This window comes from Gordionus sp. m RMFG-2023, chromosome 3 (genome assembly GCF_954871325.1).
Source record: "Gordionus sp. m RMFG-2023 chromosome 3, tfGorSpeb1-WG-v2, whole genome shotgun sequence".
Lineage (NCBI taxonomy): Eukaryota > Metazoa > Nematomorpha > Gordioida > Chordodea > Parachordodidae > Gordionus > Gordionus sp. m RMFG-2023.
The window spans coordinates 12,083,020-12,108,387 of record NC_088777.1 but is presented as its reverse complement, the minus strand read 5'-3'; the positions used below and the strand labels follow the sequence as shown (position 1 = coordinate 12,108,387).

The 25,368-nt window shown below is 28.2% G+C and overlaps 1 protein-coding gene across 1 annotated transcript in view; it reads right to left on the bottom strand.

The window, feature by feature from the left end:
* The window catches only part of LOC135926733 (uncharacterized), a 52,506-nt gene that overhangs the window by 13,423 nt on the left and 13,715 nt on the right, over positions 1 to 25,368 (bottom strand). Inside the window, exons 11-23 of the mRNA XM_065462664.1 lie at positions 24,944 to 25,089; positions 23,397 to 23,549; positions 22,579 to 22,815; positions 22,273 to 22,420; positions 20,726 to 20,891; positions 20,292 to 20,364; positions 18,872 to 19,053; positions 18,445 to 18,719; positions 18,089 to 18,189; positions 14,337 to 14,517; positions 12,890 to 12,986; positions 8,489 to 8,601; positions 8,137 to 8,187 (exon numbers count right to left, since the gene is read on the bottom strand). Coding sequence (XP_065318736.1) covers positions 8,137 to 8,187; positions 8,489 to 8,601; positions 12,890 to 12,986; positions 14,337 to 14,517; positions 18,089 to 18,189; positions 18,445 to 18,719; positions 18,872 to 19,053; positions 20,292 to 20,364; positions 20,726 to 20,891; positions 22,273 to 22,420; positions 22,579 to 22,815; positions 23,397 to 23,549; positions 24,944 to 25,089 — 1,923 coding nt within the window. The remainder of the gene's footprint in view (positions 1 to 8,136; positions 8,188 to 8,488; positions 8,602 to 12,889; positions 12,987 to 14,336; positions 14,518 to 18,088; positions 18,190 to 18,444; positions 18,720 to 18,871; positions 19,054 to 20,291; positions 20,365 to 20,725; positions 20,892 to 22,272; positions 22,421 to 22,578; positions 22,816 to 23,396; positions 23,550 to 24,943; positions 25,090 to 25,368) is intronic.

Genomic DNA, 25,368 nt, shown 5'->3' with positions numbered 1-25,368 from the left:
ACGCGTCATATTTGATATTGTTGACCCCCAGATTGTGTACTTCAAGATTCTTTAAGGTCTGTGTTTAAGTCGTCGCAGTAGTTATCGCTGCGATTGTCGAAACGGTTGCGATTATCGTGACAATTATAGTAGCTTTGATCAAAACGATTGTCGTGGAAGTAGTCGTGACGTCCGTCGAATCGTTTGTCGCGACCGTTGTCCTAGCGTATCTTGTAACGTTCATCAAATCGTTTGTCGCGGCAATAGTCGCAGCGTACATTGAAATGTTGTCCGTGGCGATTGTCATTGATGAGCTGGGGTTGATAAGAGATTTACCATGTGCGTGAGTCCTGGGGTTTTATGGTTACGTGGCTATTTTTGACTCTGCCCATTGATTAATTTCTCCAGGTGATTCATTCAAATGAATGGCTTCAACTTTCATCACACCCTTGATGTCACTTGGCTCCGTGGTGTCTTCCTCTAGACCTAGATTGTAAATATCTTCTATAGTCATAGAGCTCCTGACCGCTTTCCTGACATCTTTGGAATTCGAAGCAACTCTCACTTTCTCAATAATGCGCTGAATGCCATTAAATTTGCATTCTTTATTGAGTCTTCTAAAAGAGATCATTAAATTAATAAAAATCATTGGCATATTGATAATATGAATAATTATTCGGAAAGTTTAAAAAAATTCTTCTTAATTAAAGATAATTTCTTTCGAAGAAGGGCTATTATTTTATAATGATAGAATCATTATTCCTGATAACCTAAAAAAAGGGTTTTGAATGTTATCCATCAAGGACATCCTGGGATAGTGGGGATGAAATCTTTAAGCAGATACTGTCTTTTGGACGAATCTTGATCGTGATGTTGAAGAATTCGTCAAAAGCTGCAAGAGTTGTCAGGAAGGAAGGCCGGGAGCCAGAGAAGTGCCGTTATATAATTGGAACATTCCTACCCGACCTTGGGAACGAGTACAATGCCCCCATGTCTGAAATATTGGTAATTTGCGTAGACGCTTTCACCAAATGATTTGAAGTTGCAACTTTAACACATTAATTCGACGAGTATAATAAATAATCTGCGTAATTATTTCGCTAGATTTGGTTTACCTCGTTACATTGTCTCAGATAACGGTACTCAGTTTGCTGAATCTGAATTCAAGACGTTTCTTTTTAAAAATAATATAAAATTTTTTAGAGCGGCCCCTTATAGCCACAAATCGAATGGTTTGGTTGAGCGTTATATACGTACGATAAAGACGCGTTTCTATGCTGGAAGGAGAAGAGGGACTCCAGACCAGTTAAATTTAGCGAATGTTTTAATTACACACCGAAATACTCCAAATGCAACTACCGGTAAATCCCCTGCCGAAATGATGTTTGGAAGGCCGCTCAGGACGACGTTAGATCAATGGAAATTATCTACGAGAGAAAGGACCGAAAACACGTTATGGAAACAAAAAAATTATAATGATAGGAATGTTGAGCCCCGTGATTTGAAGAGAAGCAAAAGGTTTGGATAAAAAACGAAAGGACTGCGGGATGGCATGAAGGGACAGTGGTTAAACGGAAAAGTGTGATATTGTATGATGTTGAGTCTGAGGGTATTGTAAAAAACAAACATGCAGACCAACTGAGGAAACTCATATACAAGCTAAGGAAACACCCAAAACAATGACTGAGGATTTGGATATTAATACAACTCTAGAAAAAATAGTTTCGAAACCCCCCATTACGTTATTATGATGAATTCAATTTATAGTGGGGAGAACTGTAATGTACGGCATTTCCCTGGCTCCCGGTCTTACTTCCTGATAACTCTTGCAGCTTTTGACGAATTTTTCAACATCACGATCAAGATTCGTCCAAAAGACATATCTGCATAAAGATTTCATCCACACTATCCCAGGATGTCCTTGATGGATAACATTCAAAACCACTAATTTTAGGTTAACAGGAATAAGATTCTATCATTATAAAATAATAGCCCTTCTTCGTAAGAAATATTATCTTTAATTAAGATGAATTTTTTTAAACTTTCCGAATAATTATTTATATTATCAATATGCCAATGATTTTTTATTAATTTAATGATCTCTTTTAGATTTATATCATTGATCGGTTCACTTATAACTTTACTTCGAAATCTTCTATTAAATTGATCTTTACTTCTCTAATTTCATTTTCAAATTTTTTTTAACTTCATTAATTTTTTCTCTCTACCCTAAGACTCAACATCATACAATATCGCACTTTTCCGTTGAACCACTGTCCCTTCATGCCATCCCGCAGTCCTTTCATTTTTTACACAAACCTTTTGCTTCTCTTCAAATTCACGGTAATCAACGTTCCTTTCATTGTAATATTTTTGTTTCCAGAACGCGCTTTCGGTTCTTTCTCTCGTAGATAATTTCCATTGATCTAACGTCGTCCTGAGCGGCTTTCCAAGCATCATTTCGGCAGGGGATTTACCGGTAGTTGCATTTGGAGTATTTCGGTGTGTAATTAAAACATTCGCTAATTTTAACTGGTCCGGAGTCTCACTTCTCCTTCCAGCATAGAAACGCGTCTTTATCGTACGTATATAACGCTCAGCCAAACCATTCGATTTGGGGCTATAAGGGGCCGATCTAAAATGTTTTATATTATCGAAGGTCGCTAGTTCGAGACTCGTCTTGGCCACCATTATTCTTGGATATAATTCTCTATTATATATATTATTAGAATAAGTCATAATTTTCTTTTATTTTATTATTATAAATTACATCTTTATTTATCCTCTTTTAACCAAAAACAATTTTCAATTTATATCTTTTTTTAACAATAAAAAAATAACCAATTATGTAAAATAAAAATACAAATTGATTTCAAAAAAATGTAATGTTAATATGATATAAAAAAAGATAATATAAAATAAAAATTATATTACCGAAAGGTATAACAAACAAAATCAGATTATTTAACATTTATTTATGATCAAGGAATAATCATTATAATGTACAATTGCGGGGAATAAATGGTGGCTAGTTTATTCTTAACATAATGGGCGTCGTTGTAATACTACATATGTATATTGGAATTTTTTCTGGCGTCCATTCTTGCTTGGCTAGTACCCATAAATTTCCGACTTGAAAATTAACTAGTAAAATAATTATTAAATTAAAAGAGAGATCGGGGACCAACTGGTCCCTTATCGACGACATATATATGTAAATAATAAAATGTATGTAAATGTTAAAACTGATTAAACAAGCGAATATGATAATATATTAATAATGAATATGAAATACAAAGGTGGGCTTCCCGTGGCTATGGTTATACGTGTTATTAGGAGACTTATTATTATGTGGATGAAAGGGTCTGGAGGGGTGGCCCAGTGTTGTGTTAAGCGTGTCGTCTAAAATGGTGGGGTCAAATACCTGAGTCATTCTATCAATGTCATCCGTAGCCTGGTCTATTTCATTCGAAGATTTTAGCGGGAGAAAGATCTGAGCCAACGATCTCGCTTGAGATGGACTGGAATACTGATTAATCAATATTATTGAAGTAGCTGTGTGCCTAATCGTTTACGTTCCAGGTTCTGCTAGCGTTGTCTGACATGCTGCCGATTCGAAAATCTATTCCTTGCCAGCTGGTGGCTATCATTTTTTAAGAGAACAGGTGTTCACATCCAGTGAGAGCGATCCTCCTTTTTTTTATTACGATAAAGGCAAATTGGCTGTGGATGAACAGCGAGGGTATTTTGCTGTATCGACTTGACATACCATATCCCAGCACCGATGGCTAGTATTTTCTCTGATTGTATTGGGGTGTAATGAGGTGTGGGATGTTGAAGATGTGTTTTATTTCATCAAAGGTTATTGGGAATTCGGTGGTTGGCCCATCCGTTATACCGATAAATAAGTTTGCGGCGCCAATATGAATGATATTATTAACTGGAAATAAGGGTTTTATTAGGGCGATAATGATTACCACTACCTTCAAGTATGTTTGCAGATAGTCCATCGGGGGATCCTCGAAGGGGTGTATCATGCTTATATTTGCAGGGCTCGAAAACTCTGGATAGGCCAGTTATGGAGTATACTTCGCAGTGAATGTTTATAGAGGATAAACTGAAGAAATCGTAACCTGGCTTAATTTTCTTTGTCTATCGCTGCGGTCTTCGCTTTGAAATCTATGTTGATCAGCAAGTTCCGTTATAAAACCAAAGAATCTTCTGCTCTGATCAAGGATCATTGAATAGAAGGCTGACTTCAGGATCTTGGTGGTTTGTTTTGTTGATTGACCAATTTTGATTCCCATCCACCTGAAACGAGATCAATTAGTTCAGATTGATCACTTGACAAAATAAACCAGGTCACGGATAATATGGGTATGGAATATGACCTTGCCGTTTTTGACGATACGCTCAACACATTGGTGGACAAATCGTTTCGTATTCCAACTACCCCCCCCCCCCCCCACACATAAGAATATTAATATACCTTTACAGGTCCCACGTCATTACAGAGAAATTATTACAGAGAATGTATTTTACAGAGAAACTTTTATAGAGAAAACAAAAATAGAGAATGCATTTATAGAGAAAACAATTATAGAGAATGTCGTTTATAGAGAAAATTTTATAGAGAAAGTTTTATATAGAGAATGACGTTTATAGAGAATGACGTTTATAGAGAATGCACTTATAGAGAAAACAATTATAGAGAATGTCGTTTATAGAGAATAATTTTATAGAGAATAATTTTATAGAAAATAATTTACGAGATACAGAGAATGATTTTACAGAGAATGATTTTATAGAGAATTATTCTATAATGAATGTATTTTATAGAATTATTTTATAATGAATGTATTTTATAGAGAATTATTTTATAATGAATGTATTTTATAGAATTATTTTATAAAGAATATTATTTTATAGAGAATTATTTTATAAAGAATTTTATTTAAGAATATGATTATTTTATAAAAAATGTTATATATATTCATAGGAAAAAAAATTACAGTATTTGACATAATATTATATATTAGAATTACCTTATATAAAAGAATAATTGGGTAATTTTTGAATTATTTCAATCGGTATAGAAAATTATTTGTTTTTCTTTGCACAAGGCTTTTCGATTATTAGATGAATTAATGGTAGAACAAAATTTTTACATGATTTGTAAGGAAAATCATATAGTAAAAGAATATAAAAAATTTTTACAAATTTAAATTTATTATTTAATTTATTTAAATTAAGTAACTAGTTACTTTTGGCAGTTACTTTCTAAAAAATGTAGCCAGCTTCCGTTACGATTTTGTAAATGTAACTAGTTATAAATATTTTTTAGGTAAAAGGTAGCTAGTTAATGGTAACCACTTAATTTGACAAAACTAATGTAGAGATTTTCATTTATAAGCTTTTTTTATCTTCAGCAAAATTTATTTAGTTCTTACTTATATTATTATTCTTCCTAAAAATTTTCAATTATAGATGGGACACACCGATAATCCATTATTAAGTTAAAAGTTATTTGTCACTAAGATATAAACAAAATTTAACATGATTTGTAAGGAATTTTACGAAATTTATTTTTTAAGATAAGAATACAAAATAAAATATATAGTGTTGTTAAAAGTTACTTTGGCAATGTGACTTAAAGAATATGTTTAATACTATTTGTATATGAAGTTTTTATAAGATAAACACTGATAATATACTGAGCTTAGCAATATTCATTTCGAAATATCAAATAAATTTTTATTCATAAAAATCCAAATAAACATAGTATAAATAATATACCAATGTAAAAAATACAATTGTATGATTAAATTAAACATTTAAATTTAAATTATGGGATAAAGCCCTTAAATAATCCAGCATGGTTCTTGAATAAAAATCTTCAACAATTAGAAAAATCCTTTCGGATCTTTCGCGATATTCTTTCTTTGACAGCGGAGCCAATAGTCCTAAAGAATATTGTTCCAATTTATAACAATTCAGGCTATCTTGGTCTTTGAGAGCTAAAAATTAAAATGCTAAAATTTATAATATAATATAATTACTAACTCTTTATAAATTTCCAGATCGTTGAATGATGGGAACCTATATGAAACGAAAAACTTCGATGCCAGCCCTCTACTGAATTATTTGTATTCGGTTCACGAGATAGTGTCGATTCGTAGCAATTCCATAGAGAAATGCGAAATATTGGCGACTTCCTCTCCATCGCTATCATTTTTCCAATCCACGTCTCTTCAAAGTATTCTATCAAGGGGGAGAGAATATTCCTATTTTCTTGATAAAATTTAGAGGCAAATAATTCCTCGAATCCATGAATTACATCCTCAATTGGTACATATGCCAGTGACATTAACATTTTTATGTACATAGCAAAATTTGTTTCGGTTTTGTATGCATTGCAAATTAGCGGATTTTTTTGAACCGTGCGCCATATGCATTGAGACATATGAAACAGGCATCCGCGCAAAAGTAACTGGTTACTTAATTTATATACATATTTCAAAAAATATCATTAAATAATAAATTTAAATTTGTACTTTTACTATATGATTTAAATCTTAGCCAATGAATTTATATTAATATAAAAATATTCGATTTAACGTAATTTAATCGATCCAACTAGCCCTGAATCTACTATCCACTAAAAATAAATGTAACTAGTGGCTAGTTATATTAAAAAAAAGAAAACTATTAACTGTAACTTGTTATATTTTCCAATTAACTAATAACTTAACTAGTTGCATTACATTGACAAAGTAACTTTTAACAACACTATCTATTTTATTTTGTACTTATCTTTAAAAATAAATTTAGTTATATAACATTTTTTTATAAAATAATCATATCTTTAAGTAAAATTCTTTATAAAATAATTCTCTATAAAATACATTCTTTATAAAATAATTCTCTATAAAATTATTCTCTGTAAAATCATTCTCTATAAAATTATTCTCTATAAAATCATTTTCTGTAAAATCATTCTCCATAAAATTATTCTCTATAAAATCATTCTATATAAAATAATTCTCTGTAAAATCATTCTTTTATACGACATTCTCTATAATTGTTTTCTCTATAAAAAATTCTCTGTAAAATATTTTCTATAAAATAATTCTCTATAATCGACATTCCCTATAATTGTTTTCTCTGTAAAAGTTTCTCTATAATTGTTTTCTCTGTAATGGTTTCTCTGTAATGACGCGATACCATCTTTACATACCCTACCAAATTCACTTCTATAATCATGGGGCATTTTTTCATACGTTACTATGTTATAATATTGTCTTATTTAACCAGTTGATACTTTTTACATACATTATATTATTTACATATATATATATATATGTGTTTACAAGCCAGTTGATCGATCCCCCTTTTAATTCAAGAAATATTTTACATTATCAATAATAAAAAAACAAGCAAGTTGGTTTCATTACTAGTTAATTTTCAGGCTGTAAATACATTGTGTATTACGATCTCCATTCTTGAAAATTTCCATATCTATCTTAAAAATAAATTGTAAAATTATCCTCTTGGTTCAGAAAAATTTCCGACTTCTAGCCACCATTTATTCTCGGACATCGTATTGATTAATTCCTTGATTATGATTAAAAGTAATATGTATTAATGTTTAAAAAAAGAGAGAGGCTATAGAAGTGTTAATCACCATAATAGCTCCGGCATTCCTTGGCCTTCGCGCAGGAGGACCCTGTATTTATAAGAGTTCAAAATTTGGTCATTTTTAATGTGATTTTTCAATTTTCATTGTCAGCTTATGTTTGTAAAATTTTTATCAAGTCCAACCCTCCTGAATTTTCAAATCATAATATTTCACAGTTTGTTTCAAACTGGATACCTCGACAGCTCTATGAAAAAAATATAATTTAGTTTATATTGTCAGCTTATGTTTGTAAAATTTTTATCAAGTCCAACCCTCCTGAACTTTCAAATCATAATATTTCACAGTTTGTTTCAAACTGGATACCTCGACAGCTCTATGAAAAAAATATAATTTAGTTTATTTGTTACTATAACCGATTACCCCAGGGCGGGCCTTTATTTTGTTTATTATTATTCAAATAAAGTGTCTGAAAAATAATAAATATTTTAATAATTAATACGACACTTTGATTTATTAACCTGATTGCAAGTAATCCTTCATGGCGAACGGCGATAAATATGACATGTGACCTGATAAAAGTTTATTTTATAAAAAATAAATGTGCAGGAAAAAAATCCTTTCGATGATATAGTCAGTGGCATCACTAGGGTAATATTGGGGGCTAGAAGAAAATGCATATCTTTAAAGATATAAAATTTTTTAAAAAATATTGGTGTCTTAAAAAAATTAGACTTAGATTACTCGAAACCACAGCAAACTAAAAAGTCTGTGACGCCTGTGATTTTAATCCCCACTGTTGACTAATTCTCTAACCCCCATTTCTTTTCGTTTAATTGCAGATTTCCCTTTTAAAGATCAAAACATTTTAACCTAAAAGACCAAGTCCCAACAAAACTCCAGCATGAGTCACGCTCAATATTTTTCGCTTTTCCCATCTCTTGCGTTCCTCCTCTTCACGTTTTTTTCGTTTACTCCTACGTCTCCTACGTTGAGAGATGTTTTTTTAAATATGATTTTTAAAAAATTAGTACTCATTATCTCATCTCTAACCACACATTCTCAAAAAAAAAATTCATAAATATAATTGTCATGTGATACAATACCATATTATCGTTCTCCGATTCCCTTCCATATTCTTAGTAATATATTCTTTATTAAAAAATTTATTTAAAAAGCTGAGAAATATATGACAAATAGGTTGGGAGTATTGGGGTACCTATGCTGTGATGTAAAGACCCTAGATCATTTAGGCCCCATTTATGGTATCCACAAAAATAGCGCGATATGGCATCACCCTGCTTAAATTACAAAAAATAATGTAAAATAACACAACCATGCAATCGTTTACCTAAGAACATCGATTGCTTAGCCATCATCGCGGTTATTATGAGATCTTAGTTGCAAAAATGAAATAAAGGAGTGGAAAAAAACAAAAATTCAGTTCTCTGCAAACTTAGTGCTGGGCAAGTTTTCCCACCCCTAGCATCGGATGAATATTTAAAAACTTGATTATAAAAGTTTTCAACACCTAAATTAACCAAAAAAAGCCCTTAATTAATATAAATTAAAATTCTTTCAAAATTTATCTAAATTTTATAGGCTAGATATTGTACACTATTGTAAGTAGTCATTTGTCATTTTATTTATTATATATCACGTAATATTCTATATTTTTGGATATTTATAATAGGTCAGAGTAAGTCATGTGAATATATGAAGTCGTCAATCAAATTTATCCAATAGTATTTTTTTTAGAAATATCTATTCAATGGTATTTTTACAATCAATTTTATCCAATAGTATTCTTTATTCCAACCTCCATCTTACAAAATTTCACTCTCATTATTTGAGATTTTATTTAGACATACCTGTTATTTTAGGCGTAGATCATCAGATATCTAAGTATGAAAACTTTTATTTGTATATAATATTTTAATTTTAGAAAGTACACAATTTCGTATATTAATATCATAATACAATTTCTAATAGGTGTCCATTAATTCCAGAGTTAAGATCTTCCAAATCAAAGTATTCAATTTAATACTTAACATAACAATCATATAAAATATTTTTTTTAAAGCGATTAAAATTTATCCATATTTTTTATTTCACTACATTTGTTTATATTAAATTTAGGCTTCAATTCAGCTTTCAATTCAATCAAGTTTACAACAATATAGGAGATGTACTGTACATGCCTTGCTCATGGATGTTGAAAATTAAGATCCTAAAATTGCAAATTTGACAGATAAATTTCGGATGTTCTCAGAGTTCATGTATTTTATTTGTAAATATTATTTTTTTTATATGGTATGTAAAATGCAAATATATCCTTCACAGTTAATCTAATTAAATCTGTATGCAATTCCAATATATATATTCCATCCATTTTTTTTACATCTTACTTCTATTTATAATTAAAGGATAAAAACGTAAATAAAATAAAATAAGGCAATAAGTTAATGATTTGAAGCAAACATTTCACGGTAATGGGCTAAAGTTAGGGCTGTGCCGATCCTTATATTTTTCACCGATCCGATCCGATATTGATTTAAAACCGATCCGATACCAATCTGATATTTATTTTGATTTTTAACCACCCATCTTTGAACCAAATGTAATTAAGAAATCATATGCAAAAGAATTATGCATTTAATTTTTTTTATTTCAACCATAATTTAAAAAAAATTATATTATAATAGATAAAATAAATATAATAATATATTCGATTTTTTAAAATACTTTTATTTTCAGTATTCCTAATTAGAATTCCGCAGATAACTCATTTTGCAAAATTATCTTTGTCTTTTTTAATATATTTCCATAATTCAGAAACAATATTTAAAATAATTTTTTTATTTAAAGTATAAATAATAAAATTGGTGTTATTTTTTAAAAAAATTTAAAATAAATAAAACTTTGGGTGTTGTGTTCCTTTCTATTTTTATAAAAAACTTTTAAAATCTATTTAAAAAATAAATAACATTTGCATTGTTTAAAAAAAAATTATTTAGAAAATATTATTAATGTAAAATAGTAACTCACTGAAACTCGAAAAAATTTATTATTTTTTTAAAAAATTTTTTTTAAATATTTAAATTTTTTTTTTATTAAAACAATAATAAATATGATGTAATATTAATTCAAAGTTGTATTATTCAAAAGTTTTAAGAATTGCATTTTTAGTAAAAAGATCGGATCGAATCGGTTTTTACACGCATCGGTCCGATCTGATATTTTTGGGAAAACGCTAAATATCGGTACCGATCCGATCCGATATTTAATATCGGCATAGCCGTAGCTAAAATTTAGAATTGGCGTGGGATAATTACCAAAATTAATAAAATTATTTTTAAAAAAATATATTTTATTCCGCAAGATAGCGTATTTATAGTAATATTATATATCAATTTTTAATCTTTTTCAACGTAATATTTAATATAATATCAAGAAAATAGAAAAATCACTCAAAAAAGATAAAGTCTCAATCATAAAGGTTCAATCAAAAAAGAAAAAGTTCTATTTAAAAAATGATGTGTTAAACAAAAAAGAAAAGTTCGATCAAATATGGAACAGTGTTAATTGAAAAAGGATATATGTGTGATTTGAATATGTCCGATTAAAAAGGATGTGTCAATCAAAAAAGAAAAGCTCGATCAAATATGAAAGAATGTTAATAGAAAAAGGAAAATGACCTATTAAAAAAGGAAAAGTTCCAAGAGAAAAGGAAGGTTCAATTAAATAAAAATAATATTCCTATTCAAATAAGGAAAATCATTATTTTTTTTTGTATATTTAAATGATAATTTTTTGTTGTCAGTTTAATAATCCTGAAATATAATTCTTTTTAAAATTTCATTCTTATCTTATTCTACCCTTTTGCCATTTTTTGAAGTCCATTATAATCTATTTTTGTCATCTAGCCCGAAGAAAGACGGGGAATCAGATATTTTCTTTTTATTTTATGATGAATAAATCAGAAATTAAGTCTATCTTATGAGGTGTAAATCAGAAATTTACATATAGCTTGAAGAGCATTGATTCCGAAATTTTTATAAAGTATATTAATGAATTAAATATTTAGTACCTTCATGTACAAATAATTGGAAGATATGTGTGAATGTAGCTTTTTCATTATATCAATTTCATAGGGTATGAAAAAATTGTATTTCAATAAAAAATATTTTGGACTGCATTTTTATACATTTGTATTTGTGATTTAAGACCTAAAAACTTTGATATATATAACTTATTTTGATTTAATATTTCCCCACCAAACCTTCATCTAGCAATAATACATTTTTTTGGTTATAAATTACAAATACAAATGTATAAAAACTTCGTTTAATTTTCTTCATATTATGCACATAAATTATGTATAAAATATATACTTTCATTAACATATTTTTTAAAAATGGAAAATTTCAGAATAACTTATCAGAAAAATAAAGGTAATTACCGAATCACACCTCATAAAATAGGAAAATTTCTGATTTATCAACATCAAATAATGGAGAAAATTTTGATTAACCGGCCACAGGCCAATTAGGCTGTTAAAAATCCGATTTGATCCATTTTAAGATTTTAGCCAAAATGATATCGTGTAAAATTTTGCTAATAGTACGAAGAGGATATTAGCCTCTATTTGCCAAATCTCGAGGCTGGTGAAATATTATTTGTGCTAAAATCGATTGTGTCGTTTTTAGAAATCTGCAACAATCAGGCTTTTTAACAACACTACCCGTCATTCTAGACGGACTATCTGCTCGTTAATATATAAAAATAACGTGTGTAAATAGGCAAGTCGTGATATGTGCGCCATTTTAAAATTATCATATTAGTGTTATTTTATTTATATTTTTGAATTTCTGGACTCAAATTGGTAAAATAAAAAATGGTAGTTGTAGAAATATATAAAACCGGTACAGCTTACAAAAGTAGTGTTGTTAAATAGCTCGTTTTGAGCTGATTTTTTAAAACGGTTAACTCATATTTTATCCTGAAAAGTATTACGCAAGCTTAAAGATTTAGCTCATAGATAGTACAAAGGTTTGGACAACTATTAGAGAAATCTCGAGGCTTAAGCGACATATTTCTGGCTAAAATATTGGGTTAACGTTTTTAAAAATTAGATAATATCGAGCTGTTTAATAACAATAATTTCGGACAAAATTTTTCTTTAAAATTTTAAAAAAGCGCTGAATAAATGATTTAAAGTTGTAAAAATAACAAAAATGCTTACCCATAAATAAAAAATAATTAACATTAAACCCAATATTAGAATCGCGGGAATCCATTGTTTCATTTTCTTCGCTACTTTCATCTCCGATATCTTCGTCATCTTCAGGCTCAATATCATTCTCTACAACTTAAGAGAAAATAATTATTACATTACGTTTTTGTTAATGAAAATAAGATTTAAAACCTAATCAAGGGATCGATATAAATAATTTTAAAATAAAATTTGATGAAATTAAACTCTTAATTCTATTCATATTATTTTATCATATTAAAAAACTACGTTTGTAGGTCTCTTTAATATTAAAGGTTATGGATCACCTCTTTTAAAGCTAAGTTTAAAAAACAAATTTTATGTCCTGGTCATAGAAAACAGCAAATCATTAAGAGGGGTTTAAAAATAGGTGATATGAGGTTAATTAAAAATTATTCTATTGGAGATGATTAATATATCAATGATAATATTAGTTATTTAACCTTTATATATATAATTTTTTTATGTGATTCATTTTATGTTCGTAAAATACATTAAGAAAAAAATAAATTTAAATCATTAAAAGATGCACATATTAAAAAATATAAAACAAGATCATCCTAGAGTGGTTTTAAATCTAAATACACATATGGCAAACATTCTATATAAATTCCCAATTAAATATAACACTAAAAAAAATACTTAATCATACATGATTGTATTAATATATAGATTTAAGAGATGATAATGATGTATTATGTCCAGTAGTGTTGTTAAACGGCTCGTTTAGAGCCGAATTTTAAAAACGGCTAACTCAATATTTCATTCAGAATACTATTACGCAAGCCTGAAGATTTTGTTTATAGAAGAACTAAGGTTTGGACATCTATTAGCGAAATCTAGAGGCTTAGGCAATATTTTTCTGCTAAAATATTAAGTTAGTTGTGTCCAGGCCTGATTTCAATATATAAAAACATTTTAACCGAAGCCTTGGCTAGTGCTATATAGTAATTTATATCAGAGATTGGCAGGCCCGGAACTAGTCCCAACCGAAGTGGTCTGTAAAACCGCATAAAAATTTTGGCAGAGCAGAGCTTAATTTTTGTATAAGGAAAAGGGAATAGGGGTTGCAATTTTTACTAATCATATTCAAAAAGATTATTTAAGTTAGGTTAATAACAATGATATACCATTTCCTGAATGGCGAGGACAAATAATGCTTTGAGTTATAAATGCAGCTGAAAAGAAAAGATCTAGGATGACCTCTTATAGAAGAGTTCATGATAACATCGAAATACTAGTTTTTTGCAGTTTAAAATAAAATTTATGATTTTATTTTTAATGAATTTTTATGCATGAAAATTACAAAATATTTACTTATAAAAGATTTTTTACAAAATAATATTTGGCATTAATAGGTAAAATTTGATCAAAAAATTTTTTTATTAACGATTTTTTTGAAAAAAATAACATATATATATATAGCGACTAATAACGAAACTAAACCTTCAGCCTCGTTAGACTCTTGTGATCTGCCGACAATCATACGTTCAAAGTACTCGTTCAATTCTGCATGAGAGTTTCTTTCATATTCGGAATCAGTTTTAGAGGAGTTATCGGAGATAGAATTAGAACCATGCAATATGTGGAGGGGTGGCTTGTTATATAAAATCCAGAAATTGACTAGCTTTGATGCAAAATATGAATAAAAAAAATATTATGCAGAGCAGACTCCAAAAATATTGTGTAAATAAAAAATAATTTTCTGAATTCAAAAATTTTTATTAAGGCTCCTCTCGGGCCTCACCTAGAACATCTCTAAGTTAAAATGGTCATTTATTTGATGGCTTAATGGAATTGTAAACATATTATTTTCAAAAAATCGCTTAAAATCTCTAATTCTAAAAATTAAATGGTATTAACAATCGTGGATAGAGAACTGCACGGGCTGTCCGTAGCCCGACCCGACCCGGCCCGAGCCTCGGGCTCGGGTTCGGACATCAAAAAAAAAATTTCGGGTTCGGGCTCGGGTCGGGTTGTAAAAGCTGTCCGACCCGAAAACCCGACCCGACCCGAAAATATATATAATAATATTAATATCTTAAATAGTTAGTATAATTTATAATATTAATTATAAAATCATATTTTTTAATATTTATCACATTTTAGGATTAAAATGTCAATCATATTAACATGTCATGTCATTATTAATTATTATTTTATAAACCTAACAACCGGATACCAAACTATTTTATTACTAAATTGTGTTTCTCGTAAATTACAAGATAAGACATATTTTATGTAAGTTTTATTTATTATTTAACTAGCCTATACATTGTCTTTTTTAACATTTGTTTTAACCCTTCACTACAAAGGTAGAAAAAACTCCCTTAACTACAAAGGTGGGGTCTATTTTACCCCAAATTTTGATTAGATATATCTCAAAACATATTAAAAATTGAGATCTAAAATTTTGAGTATATATTTAAAAAATATTGGAGATAATAAATACAAAATCTTAGATTAATATTTACTTCCAAAAAAAAGTTAGACAAATTTTCCTAAAATTACTGAAATAAAATTTTCTTTTTCAGTACTTCCTTTAATTATTTTATTATCACTAAATAAAATTCAAAAAATTCAAATTTTATTAAATCAATGTTGAATAATGATAATTACATAAATTTTATAAAAAAATATCATATATCAAAAAAAAATATTAATCATCAAATATGTAAAATTATTAAAAAATAATAATGTAAATATATATCTTAATATTATTATTGAATATTTTTTTCTTAAGAAACTACAGAGGTGGTAGATACGTTTTTGGACTTCTCTCTATGGGAGGCTGACAATGCGTATTCTGATGCTAGCGCCGAAGTTGACGAGCTAAAAAAATATCTAGATCCGAAATTATGTGTTGATGACGATAATATTTTAAAATGGTGGAAAACAAACCATTATGAGTTTCCAAATTTAAGTATTTTAGCTCTTAAATTCCTGGCTATCCCTGCTTCGTCGGCTAGCAGTGAAAGGGCGTTTTCAGCTGCTGGTAGGGCCTTTGAGGAGAGAAGGACTCGTTTAAAGCCAGATAAACTGGACACCTCTTTATTTATATATCATAATTATTCACTTTGTGATAATTTTGATAATGATATTGATGAGGTCAATATATAATATAATATGTTCATTATATTTTTTATATATTTATTAACTTTTACATCATATCTATATTCGCATAAATGATGCTTATTATATAATCGTTATAATTTTTAAATTCGCTTGTATATTAATCGTTTTATAATATTTTTTACAAATTTTAAAAATGCAACTTAATATATATCTTGAATAGATTATGGCTGTCAAATAAACTTTTATTTAAGGTGGCTGAACTGAATAAATACACATAAAATTTTTTTTGGTTATTATAATATTAAAACTTAAATTGCAAAATTTTATTCGGGTCGGGGTCGGGTCGGGTTGGATTAAAAAATGTGTGCTCGGGCTCGGGTCGGGCTCGGACAAAAAAAAATTTAAAATTCGGGCTCGGGTCGGGCTCGGGTTGCGAAAAAATTACTTTGCAGTTCTCTAATCTATTCAAGATATATATTAAGTTGCATTTTTAAAATTTGTAAAAAATATTATAAAACGATTAATATACAAGCGAATTTAAAAATTATAACGATTATATAATAAGCATCATTTATGCGAATATAGATATGATGTAAAAGTTAATAAATATATAAAAAATATAATGAACATATTATATTATATATTGACCTCATCAATATCATTATCAAAATTATCACAAAGTGAATAATTATGATATATAAATAAAGAGGCGTCCAGTTTATCTGGCTTTAAACGAGTCCTTCTCTCCTCAAAGGCCCTACCAGCAGCTGAAAACGCCCTTTCACTGCTAGCCGACGAAGCAGGGATAGCCAGGAATTTAAGAGCTAAAATACTTAAATTTGGAAACTCATAATGGTTTGTTTTCCACCATTTTAAAATATTATCGTCATCAACACATAATTTCGGATCTAGATATTTTTTTAGCTCGTCAACTTCGGCGCTAGCATCAGAATACGCATTGTCAGCCTCCCATAGAGAGAAGTCCAAAAACGTATCTACCACCTCTGTAGTCTTAAGAAAAAAATATTCAATAATAATATTAAGATATATATTTACATTATTATTTTTTAATAATTTTACATATTTGATGATTAATATTTTTTTTGATATATGATATTTTTTTATAAAATTTATGTAATTATCATTATTCAACATTGATTTAATAAAATTTGAATTTTTTGAATTTTATTTAGTGATAATAAAATAATTAAAGGAAGTACTGAAAAAGAAAATTTTATTTCAGTAATTTTAGGAAAATTTGTCTAACTTTTTTTTGGAAGTAAATATTAATCTAAGATTTTGTATTTATTATCTCCAATATTTTTTAAATATATACTCAAAATTTTAGATCTCAATTTTTAATATGTTTTGAGATATATCTAATCAAAATTTGGGGTAAAATAGACCCCACCTTTGTAGTTAAGGGAGTTTTTTCTACCTTTGTAGTGAAGGGTTAAAACAAATGTTAAAAAAGACAATGTATAGGCTAGTTAAATAATAAATAAAACTTACATAAAATATGTCTTATCTTGTAATTTACGAGAAACACAATTTAGTAATAAAATAGTTTGGTATCCGGTTGTTAGGTTTATAAAATAATAATTAATAATGACATGACATGACATGTTAATATGATTGACATTTTAATCCTAAAATGTGATAAATATTAAATAATATGATTTTATAATTAATATTATAAATTATACTAACTATTTAAGATATTAATATTATTATATATATTTTCGGGTCGGGTCGGGTCGGGTCGGGCTACGGACAGCCCGTGCAGTTCTCTAGAATAGATTATGGCCGTCAAATAAACTTTTATTTAAGGTGGCTGAACTGAATAAATACACATAAATTTTTTTTTGGTTATTATAATATTAAAACTTAAATTGCAAAATTTTATTCGGGTCGGGCTCGGGTCGGGTCGGGTTGGATTAAAAAATGTGTGATCGGGCTCGGGTCGGGCTCGGACAAAAAAAAATTTTAAATTCGGGCTCGGGTTGCGAAAAAATTACTTTGCAGTTCTCTAATCGTGGATATACAAAATTCGCTAAAGTATTCAAAATATAATTATTTTAAAATATAAATTTTTATCTAATATTATTTTCGGTTGATCAAACTTCAGAAAAGAAATCGTCGGTATTTTTTTCAGCCGTAGACGCTATCGGTAAAAACTTGAGAGCGGTAGCTACACCATTATGAAAATAAGGCCAATAGATATCTGAAGAAATGAATAATAATTAAGACATAATAAGGTTAAACACATATATATTATGCTGTGCGTAAAATTCATTAAGAAATTTACCATATATATAATAACTCAGCTCACGAAAGCTGTATGTGCGTTCCTTAAATGTAATGCTAAGCTGGTTTAATATCTTTTGCCGGTAATTTAATTTCATAATAAACCTATTTTCCTTAAATTAATATGTTAAAAATACCCGGACTAATATAAAATTTTCATTTTTATTTATACCCGTCACTAATCCCCCCTTTTTGCCTTGGTAATAGGTGACGTTCTCAGCCTCGCACAAGTTAAAAGTTGCGTCACCTTGGGTTCGAGATAAAATATCGACAACTCCGATAGAGTCTAACTTCACTAGCTTATTTCCCGCATTTTTTGCGTCTCTCTTGTCAGATTTTGAAGAATTTTGTTCGAGGTAATGACATGAGCCGAACAATTCAAGGTGAGAAAAATTAAGGAGGGATGCTAAATGAGGACCACGGCGAGTATGAAGGGTTAAAGGACCCCTGAATATAATATTGGGGAAAAAATATTATAAATTTGTTTCCCTTATATTTTTTTTCTTTTACCATTTTTTATCGGTTTTCTTGCTACCTTCCTTTTTATTCCTTCCTTCATTTATTCAAATAATCTTAGATAAAAAAATGAATGGATTCACTTAGCGAAAGGCAGAGCCAAGACCCTTGACCATTGTCTGAGAAGTCTTTTTTTCATTTCGAAAGGTAAGCGATTCTCTTCGATCAATCGGGCCTCTTCCTTTTTGCTGATCCATATCGGGATGAGTTTAGAGTGATCCATTAGGTAATCGGCCACTTCTAAACGCGTGTCTGAAGGAAACGGCTTTGATGGGAATGTGATACGATTATGAATAAACACATATTTATTTAAAAAATTTAAAATAGATTATTTATTATTCTTTTTTTAAAAAAAACCCAGAATCTAAAATAGAAAAATTTTACCTTAAAATTTATGAACCCTCTTTTCTCAATATATTTTCTAGTTAAAAAATTACAACTAGAAAATATTTTTATAGAATAGGAGATTACTTTTAATAAAAACAACTTATTATCATTATTTAAAATCAAGAGATGGTAACAAATTAAAATTAACTTTTAAATTCTTTCAAATTATTGTTTAAGATATATGAATACATTTTAGGGGGACAGGGGATAGGGAGATGGCTTGTGAAGATTTTTTTTATTAGTTTAAAATGAGATTCATAAAAAATGGCATATTTCTGAAGAGAAGATTTCCCCTTGCCCCCCCCCCTTCGCTACCCCTGTTTATAATATATTTTTTGGGCATTTAAATGATTTTTATAAGATTTGATTATGTAACATTAAGGGATAAGCATCATCTCCAACAAATACGTATGGAGATATGTTTGTTGAAGGTAAAAAAATCTGGATTAGGTATCTTAATGATTTTATTGATCATTCTTTCATAAAATAGGCTCTTTGTAAAAGTACTTATATCTGAGGCAGCCCAAGAAATTTAACCTCAATTAACATGAATCTAGAAAAGATTTATAACTTATAAAATACAGACCTGTAGAAGTACCATTTGCAAGGCACAGCCCAGATTTTTTTAAAAGAAATTTTTTGACCGGGTGTGGTTTTATATTTTCAGGCCTGGCCCGGTAATTTTTAAAATATATTATATTTAGTTTATATAAATAATAATGAAGATTTAAAACATGCGACCAAGCCCGGGTAATTTTTAAAAGAAATTTTTTTAGGTCCGGATATTTTTAGACCCTGCCCGTGTATATTTAAAAAAATTAAAATATGGGGCTGGGCCTGCAGGTCTCTGTAAAATATATATAATAACCTTGCTCTATAATCATCTAAAGTTTGTGGTGCAATCGAAATATATTTTTTATAATTAAAAAACATGGATCTACCTTTTTAGGTTGGTTTGTCTTCTCAAGCTATCAAAGAAAGAAAGAAAGAAAGAAAGAAAGAAAGAAAGAAAGAAAGAAAGAAAGAAAGAAAGAAAGAAAGAAAGAAGAAGAAAGAAAGAAAGAAAGAAAGAGTAAAATATATTTTTTTGCTAATAAATAAAATTAATTAATTTACTATGTTGATATTGGGCTGAAGAGTGCTAGTAGTAGCATTCGATAGAATGGTATCTTTGCCTTGCTTCTTATCACTAATATAAAAAATCAAAAAAAAATCGATATTTTGTTATAAATTTGGCTATTCTTTTTTATACATGAAATTTATTGTTAAAGGAAAATATACACTTAGTTGAGCAGTTATAATTTAAACCTTTTATAATGGTCCTCGAGAGGACAGATATTTAAAACGACGGGTAAAGAGGGAAAAATAAGCCCGAAAAACATAATTGATTGACTTCTAAAACTCTCTTTATATTCCTTAATATCTCTTTTAGAGCCATAAAAAAAATTGAAAAACTTTTAAATCTTATTTCTACTCATAGAATTAATAACTATTTAACAAAACACAAATAATAAACCAGAGTTGACACTAAATATAAATTTGGCTAAAACCTCCGAGAATTGTGTCTTATCATATATGCTAAAAAAGCCTCGGTTATATGAGTGGTCTGGCTGAGAGAAGTTGTGGGATCTTTACCTAAATCTAGATCTTTCATCAGTTTTTGCAATAAAAGGAAGTGATGATTCGATGGTTTAGATGGAATATCATCATTTTTAGCTACATTTAAAAAAAATGTAATATGAAAATTTATATTTATAATAACATTTTTGATTGGTCTAGTATTTTGAGAACATAATTAAAAGAAAAAAATAATTTTGTATTTTCATTTCAATCCAATATTAATTATCAAAAACCATTCCCACAAAAAAGAAGAGGTTTTAGGTACTTTTTATCTAATCTTTTTCCTCATATCATCATCAGAAATCTTAAATTTTTTTCATATTATTTAGATATAGATAATTGCAAAAGAGTTAAATTTTAGATGATAATTATATAACATTCGTGATTATAAAGGTAACCGTAAAACTTTGACAATAATATGCCCTCTTCACTCCCCAGAAGTATCTAGTGACTTGGATATATAAAAGTTTTGTTAGAAATGTATAGATTTAAATAAATAATTATTTTATTTTACTAATATAACATGTAGCATTGGACGTGAAATATTACCAATTTTGTCATTTTTATGAAATATATAAATAGAATTTTGCGATGTGTTTATACATAATAAATATTTTTTCCATATCTTACAAAGGAAAATCCTTTACATCTATAGCTCAACACTGAGCTAGATGTCTGATAGGTGACGTGTATAAGAAGATGATGTTCTATCTCATGTATTAGGGCCTGGGCAGAATAACTAGACACCCTCCCAGGAACATTATTATCACTTTAATGAGATAATTACAGTGAGGTACGCAATCTATCGCAAATTAATATTTCATTGCAAACTTTCAAAAATTCCCGATAAAAAGAAAACACAAAAACCATATTTAATTTTCATAAATATAAACCTAAACAAAAGAGGGGATGTAAAAAAATTAGTTTAAAATAAAATAAGAGAAACCATACTTAACACTTTGAATCTAATTAAAAATTTTATTTTTTTAAGAATCAGAAATATTTTTATCCTCCGTGCTCAATGTATATTAAATTTGGGGATCCCATAAGTTGATATCGATAGTAATGAATTCCCTTCCATAACCTCGTCCGGGGTAATATTGATACTTTTTCCCGTTTTTCTCAAAAAACTTATATTAGTTTTGCTCTAGAAATAAGTTCATACATCTGAATACTTACAAAAAATTTTGAAAAATATATAATTATTTAAACATATTTTATACGGGACCGAAGAACGGATTTACAATGATTTAACCTATGTGAAACTCATTCAAAATTTTTTGTCTACTCGCCTTTTTCTATACTACACCACACCCTAAAGTACATTATCATAATAAGCTATTTCTGAGTCACAACATTAACCATCTATTCATATAAAGATTAATAAATCTTTGAAGAAAATCATATAAATAATTAATCTTAAATTTTAAAAAAGCAATTAATTATAATAAAATAAATAAATTAAACAATAATATACCATTCGGAAAAGGAGTTTGAATATGAAAACATTCTATTAAAGGGCGATCGATGTCCGAAGATTTTTGTAACATAGCTCTCAATATTGCGCAAACATACTTCATGGGAGTAGCGAGCGAGGAGACGTAAAATATGTTAAGCTTGAATTCCTATTTTTAAAAAAAAATGAAGGAAATTTATTCGCATAAAGGAGTAGTTCAATTTAATTGATATATTTTTGCTGTTTATCTTTCTTTTTTTTCCTTTCCTTCCTTCGTGGGACAGGGCCAAACTGGACCTGGACAGGGTGTAAAAATTTCAATTGTACTTGATATATTTCCTTGTATATTTCGAGCAACAACCAGGCATTTCTCCGTAATTTGGTGACGATTTCGTTATTTAATTTAGGAGAATTTGGAGATTTATCGGAAAAGTAGAAATTAGCGAATAGTGGTAAACCAGGGTTGAAACAAATATTAAAACAGGATTCAGTAGATGGAAAACCGGGTCTAAACCGTTTAACAGATGTTATTATTTCGTCGCTGAGATTAATAAGGTCTGGCGACTATCAAAAATTAAATTTATAAATAAAATTAATGTAATTAACAATCGATAGAAATAATATACACCATTTTTGGTTAGGTCGGAGCTCGTCTTCTTTCTTTTTAAAATTCTAAGGGGCTGTGAACTAAATTTTTTATATTAAAAAAAATAAGAATTACACCCTATGTTTTTAAAAAAACCCATCCTAGTTTTTTTGAATAGAACATCTTATTCGAAATTAGGAACAAAAATTATAGTATGAGGTTTATCTGAGTAGAAACGATCAAAAATACTGTTTGATATTCGTTCCGCAAGGAGGTGGGAAATAAAATATTAATATAGTGAAAATAGGTAACTATAAAAATAATACTGGAGGTTGTTTGATCTATTAGCCTTTTTTCACAAAATTTTGTAAATTTGAAAATAATATAGAGAATAATTTCTATAAATATTTGAACGATATTCGTTCCAAAAAAACCTTCCCCGTTATTTATAATTTTCCTCGGACATCTATATAAGTGATAGCTTGGTTAAGCAATTCCTTTTAAAAAAAACACTCTCATAGCCCTCGCATAGATAAAAAATGTATATGTATTAGTAAACGCTTGACTCCTTCCCAAATTTCTTCGTGGTTAGGAGTGTGTAAAGTTTTTCAAAATCAAATCCGTCCACGCCTAAGCATTCTAAGCCGTGCTCAATTAAGGAACCAAACTGTGAAGCGACCAGCTTGTAGTTTTGAGATTTCGAACTTGATATCTAATAATGATATAATAAAGATATATATATTTTTTTAAACTATTTGAAATGAAACGTATTATATATACTCTTTCTTTACTTTACTTTTCTTTCTTATATGTATAATAATAGATTATGTTCCATTTCTAAAAATAGTTATAAAAAAAATTTATATATGTAGAGGTTTCGCTTTGGATTTTTAGCAAATTTATAACAATCATTTAGAGCGCGCTTTTTTTTTTAAATTTATCAGATTTTGACGGAATCATATATCCAGCATATATAGAGAACATTACCCTGTGAATGTGTGACAATATTGTCCTGAACACTTGAACTACTTTAAAATTAATATTAATTTTTATATGTAGATTTTTTCCCGTATAAATTAAGAAATACACAAAATTTATAGCAAAATCTTCTTTAAATTCATATAGTTAATACAATAACAAGAATTTGATTCCTTTTAAAAAAAAAAAATTATTAACAAAAAAGAAAATTCGTTTTTAAAAAAAAAACATACATAGAACAGGAACCTTAAACAAGGGCATTTTTTAAGTTCCTGTTCTATCCCAGCAGTTACATCCAAAGAAAATATATTCTGCTCCAAGTTTCTAAACTCCTGGATAATAAATATCTATTTTTTTTCTATTTAAATATAAACAAATTTTATTCTTTCATTTTTATTTAAAATTATATCTAAATAATATAATATATTCTGCAAAAAATTATCATTTAATTCTTCCTATGATGTGTAAATAAAGATTCTAGTGGTCTAAAAAAGGCTTTAAAATACATGCTTGGCAAACAAATGATGAGCATTGAAATATTAAAACTTTATAATTTTATACTAATATTTAAATTCTAGCACAAAAACATCTAAAATCATTCTCTAAAATCACGTAAAAATTAATAAATAAATGTGACATGAATTAACTTTAAAAAAAATTAAAAATAAAATGGAAATAAAATCCACCTCACCAGTTCCCGTCTAAAATTTTTATAGTATTGTTATGTGGAGTAAAATTGGAGTTTTTCTTTTAAAAAAAATAGAATATTTATGAGTCATTGATTCATCTCTCCCAAGCTAAACCCGAAATTGTATCTATATTTTAGGCCCAAACCCAGCCATAAATTTTTAGTCGAAATATATTAATTACACGCATTTTTAAATAAGATGAAATCAAATATAACTAATAGTTTTGTCCTTAAAGTATTTGGTTCATAGTTAATATTTATATCGAACTTTAAAAACTTTGATTATACGTCGATTTTATTCTATAGAGAGAAATCATTATAAAAAAAAGGTATAATGATTCTAAACTCTAATTTGAAATATAATAAATGTTCATAACTGAAGCTCATTAATCATAATAAGATAATCAGTTAGTGTTTAAATTTATAAAAAAAAGATAAACTTTTTCGTCCGTCGTAAAATGTGCAGAGTGAAAAAATGATTCCATTCTCTTTTTGTACCATTCTTTTTTGACGTGGGCATAAAATTTGATATCCTGGCAACGTTGGTCATTATTTCGATCGCTCAATTTGTCCCATAAATACTTACCTATATTATGACATTCATCCGGTTCAAGTATAAGTATTTATTAAATAACAAAATTAAATCTAAATAAAAATAGAAATTGAGTATTAATTAGTAATAAATATATAACGTATCTCCTAAGAAAATTTTTTTGTTTTTCAAATACGTAAATTTAATCATCAATAATCTCTATAAAAAACTTATTCTGTTTTTGAAGACTATAACCGGATCCGATATCTCTACATAAATATTAATTAAATGAAATATCAATCAAATAATAAGATCTTTCGACGTTAATAATTG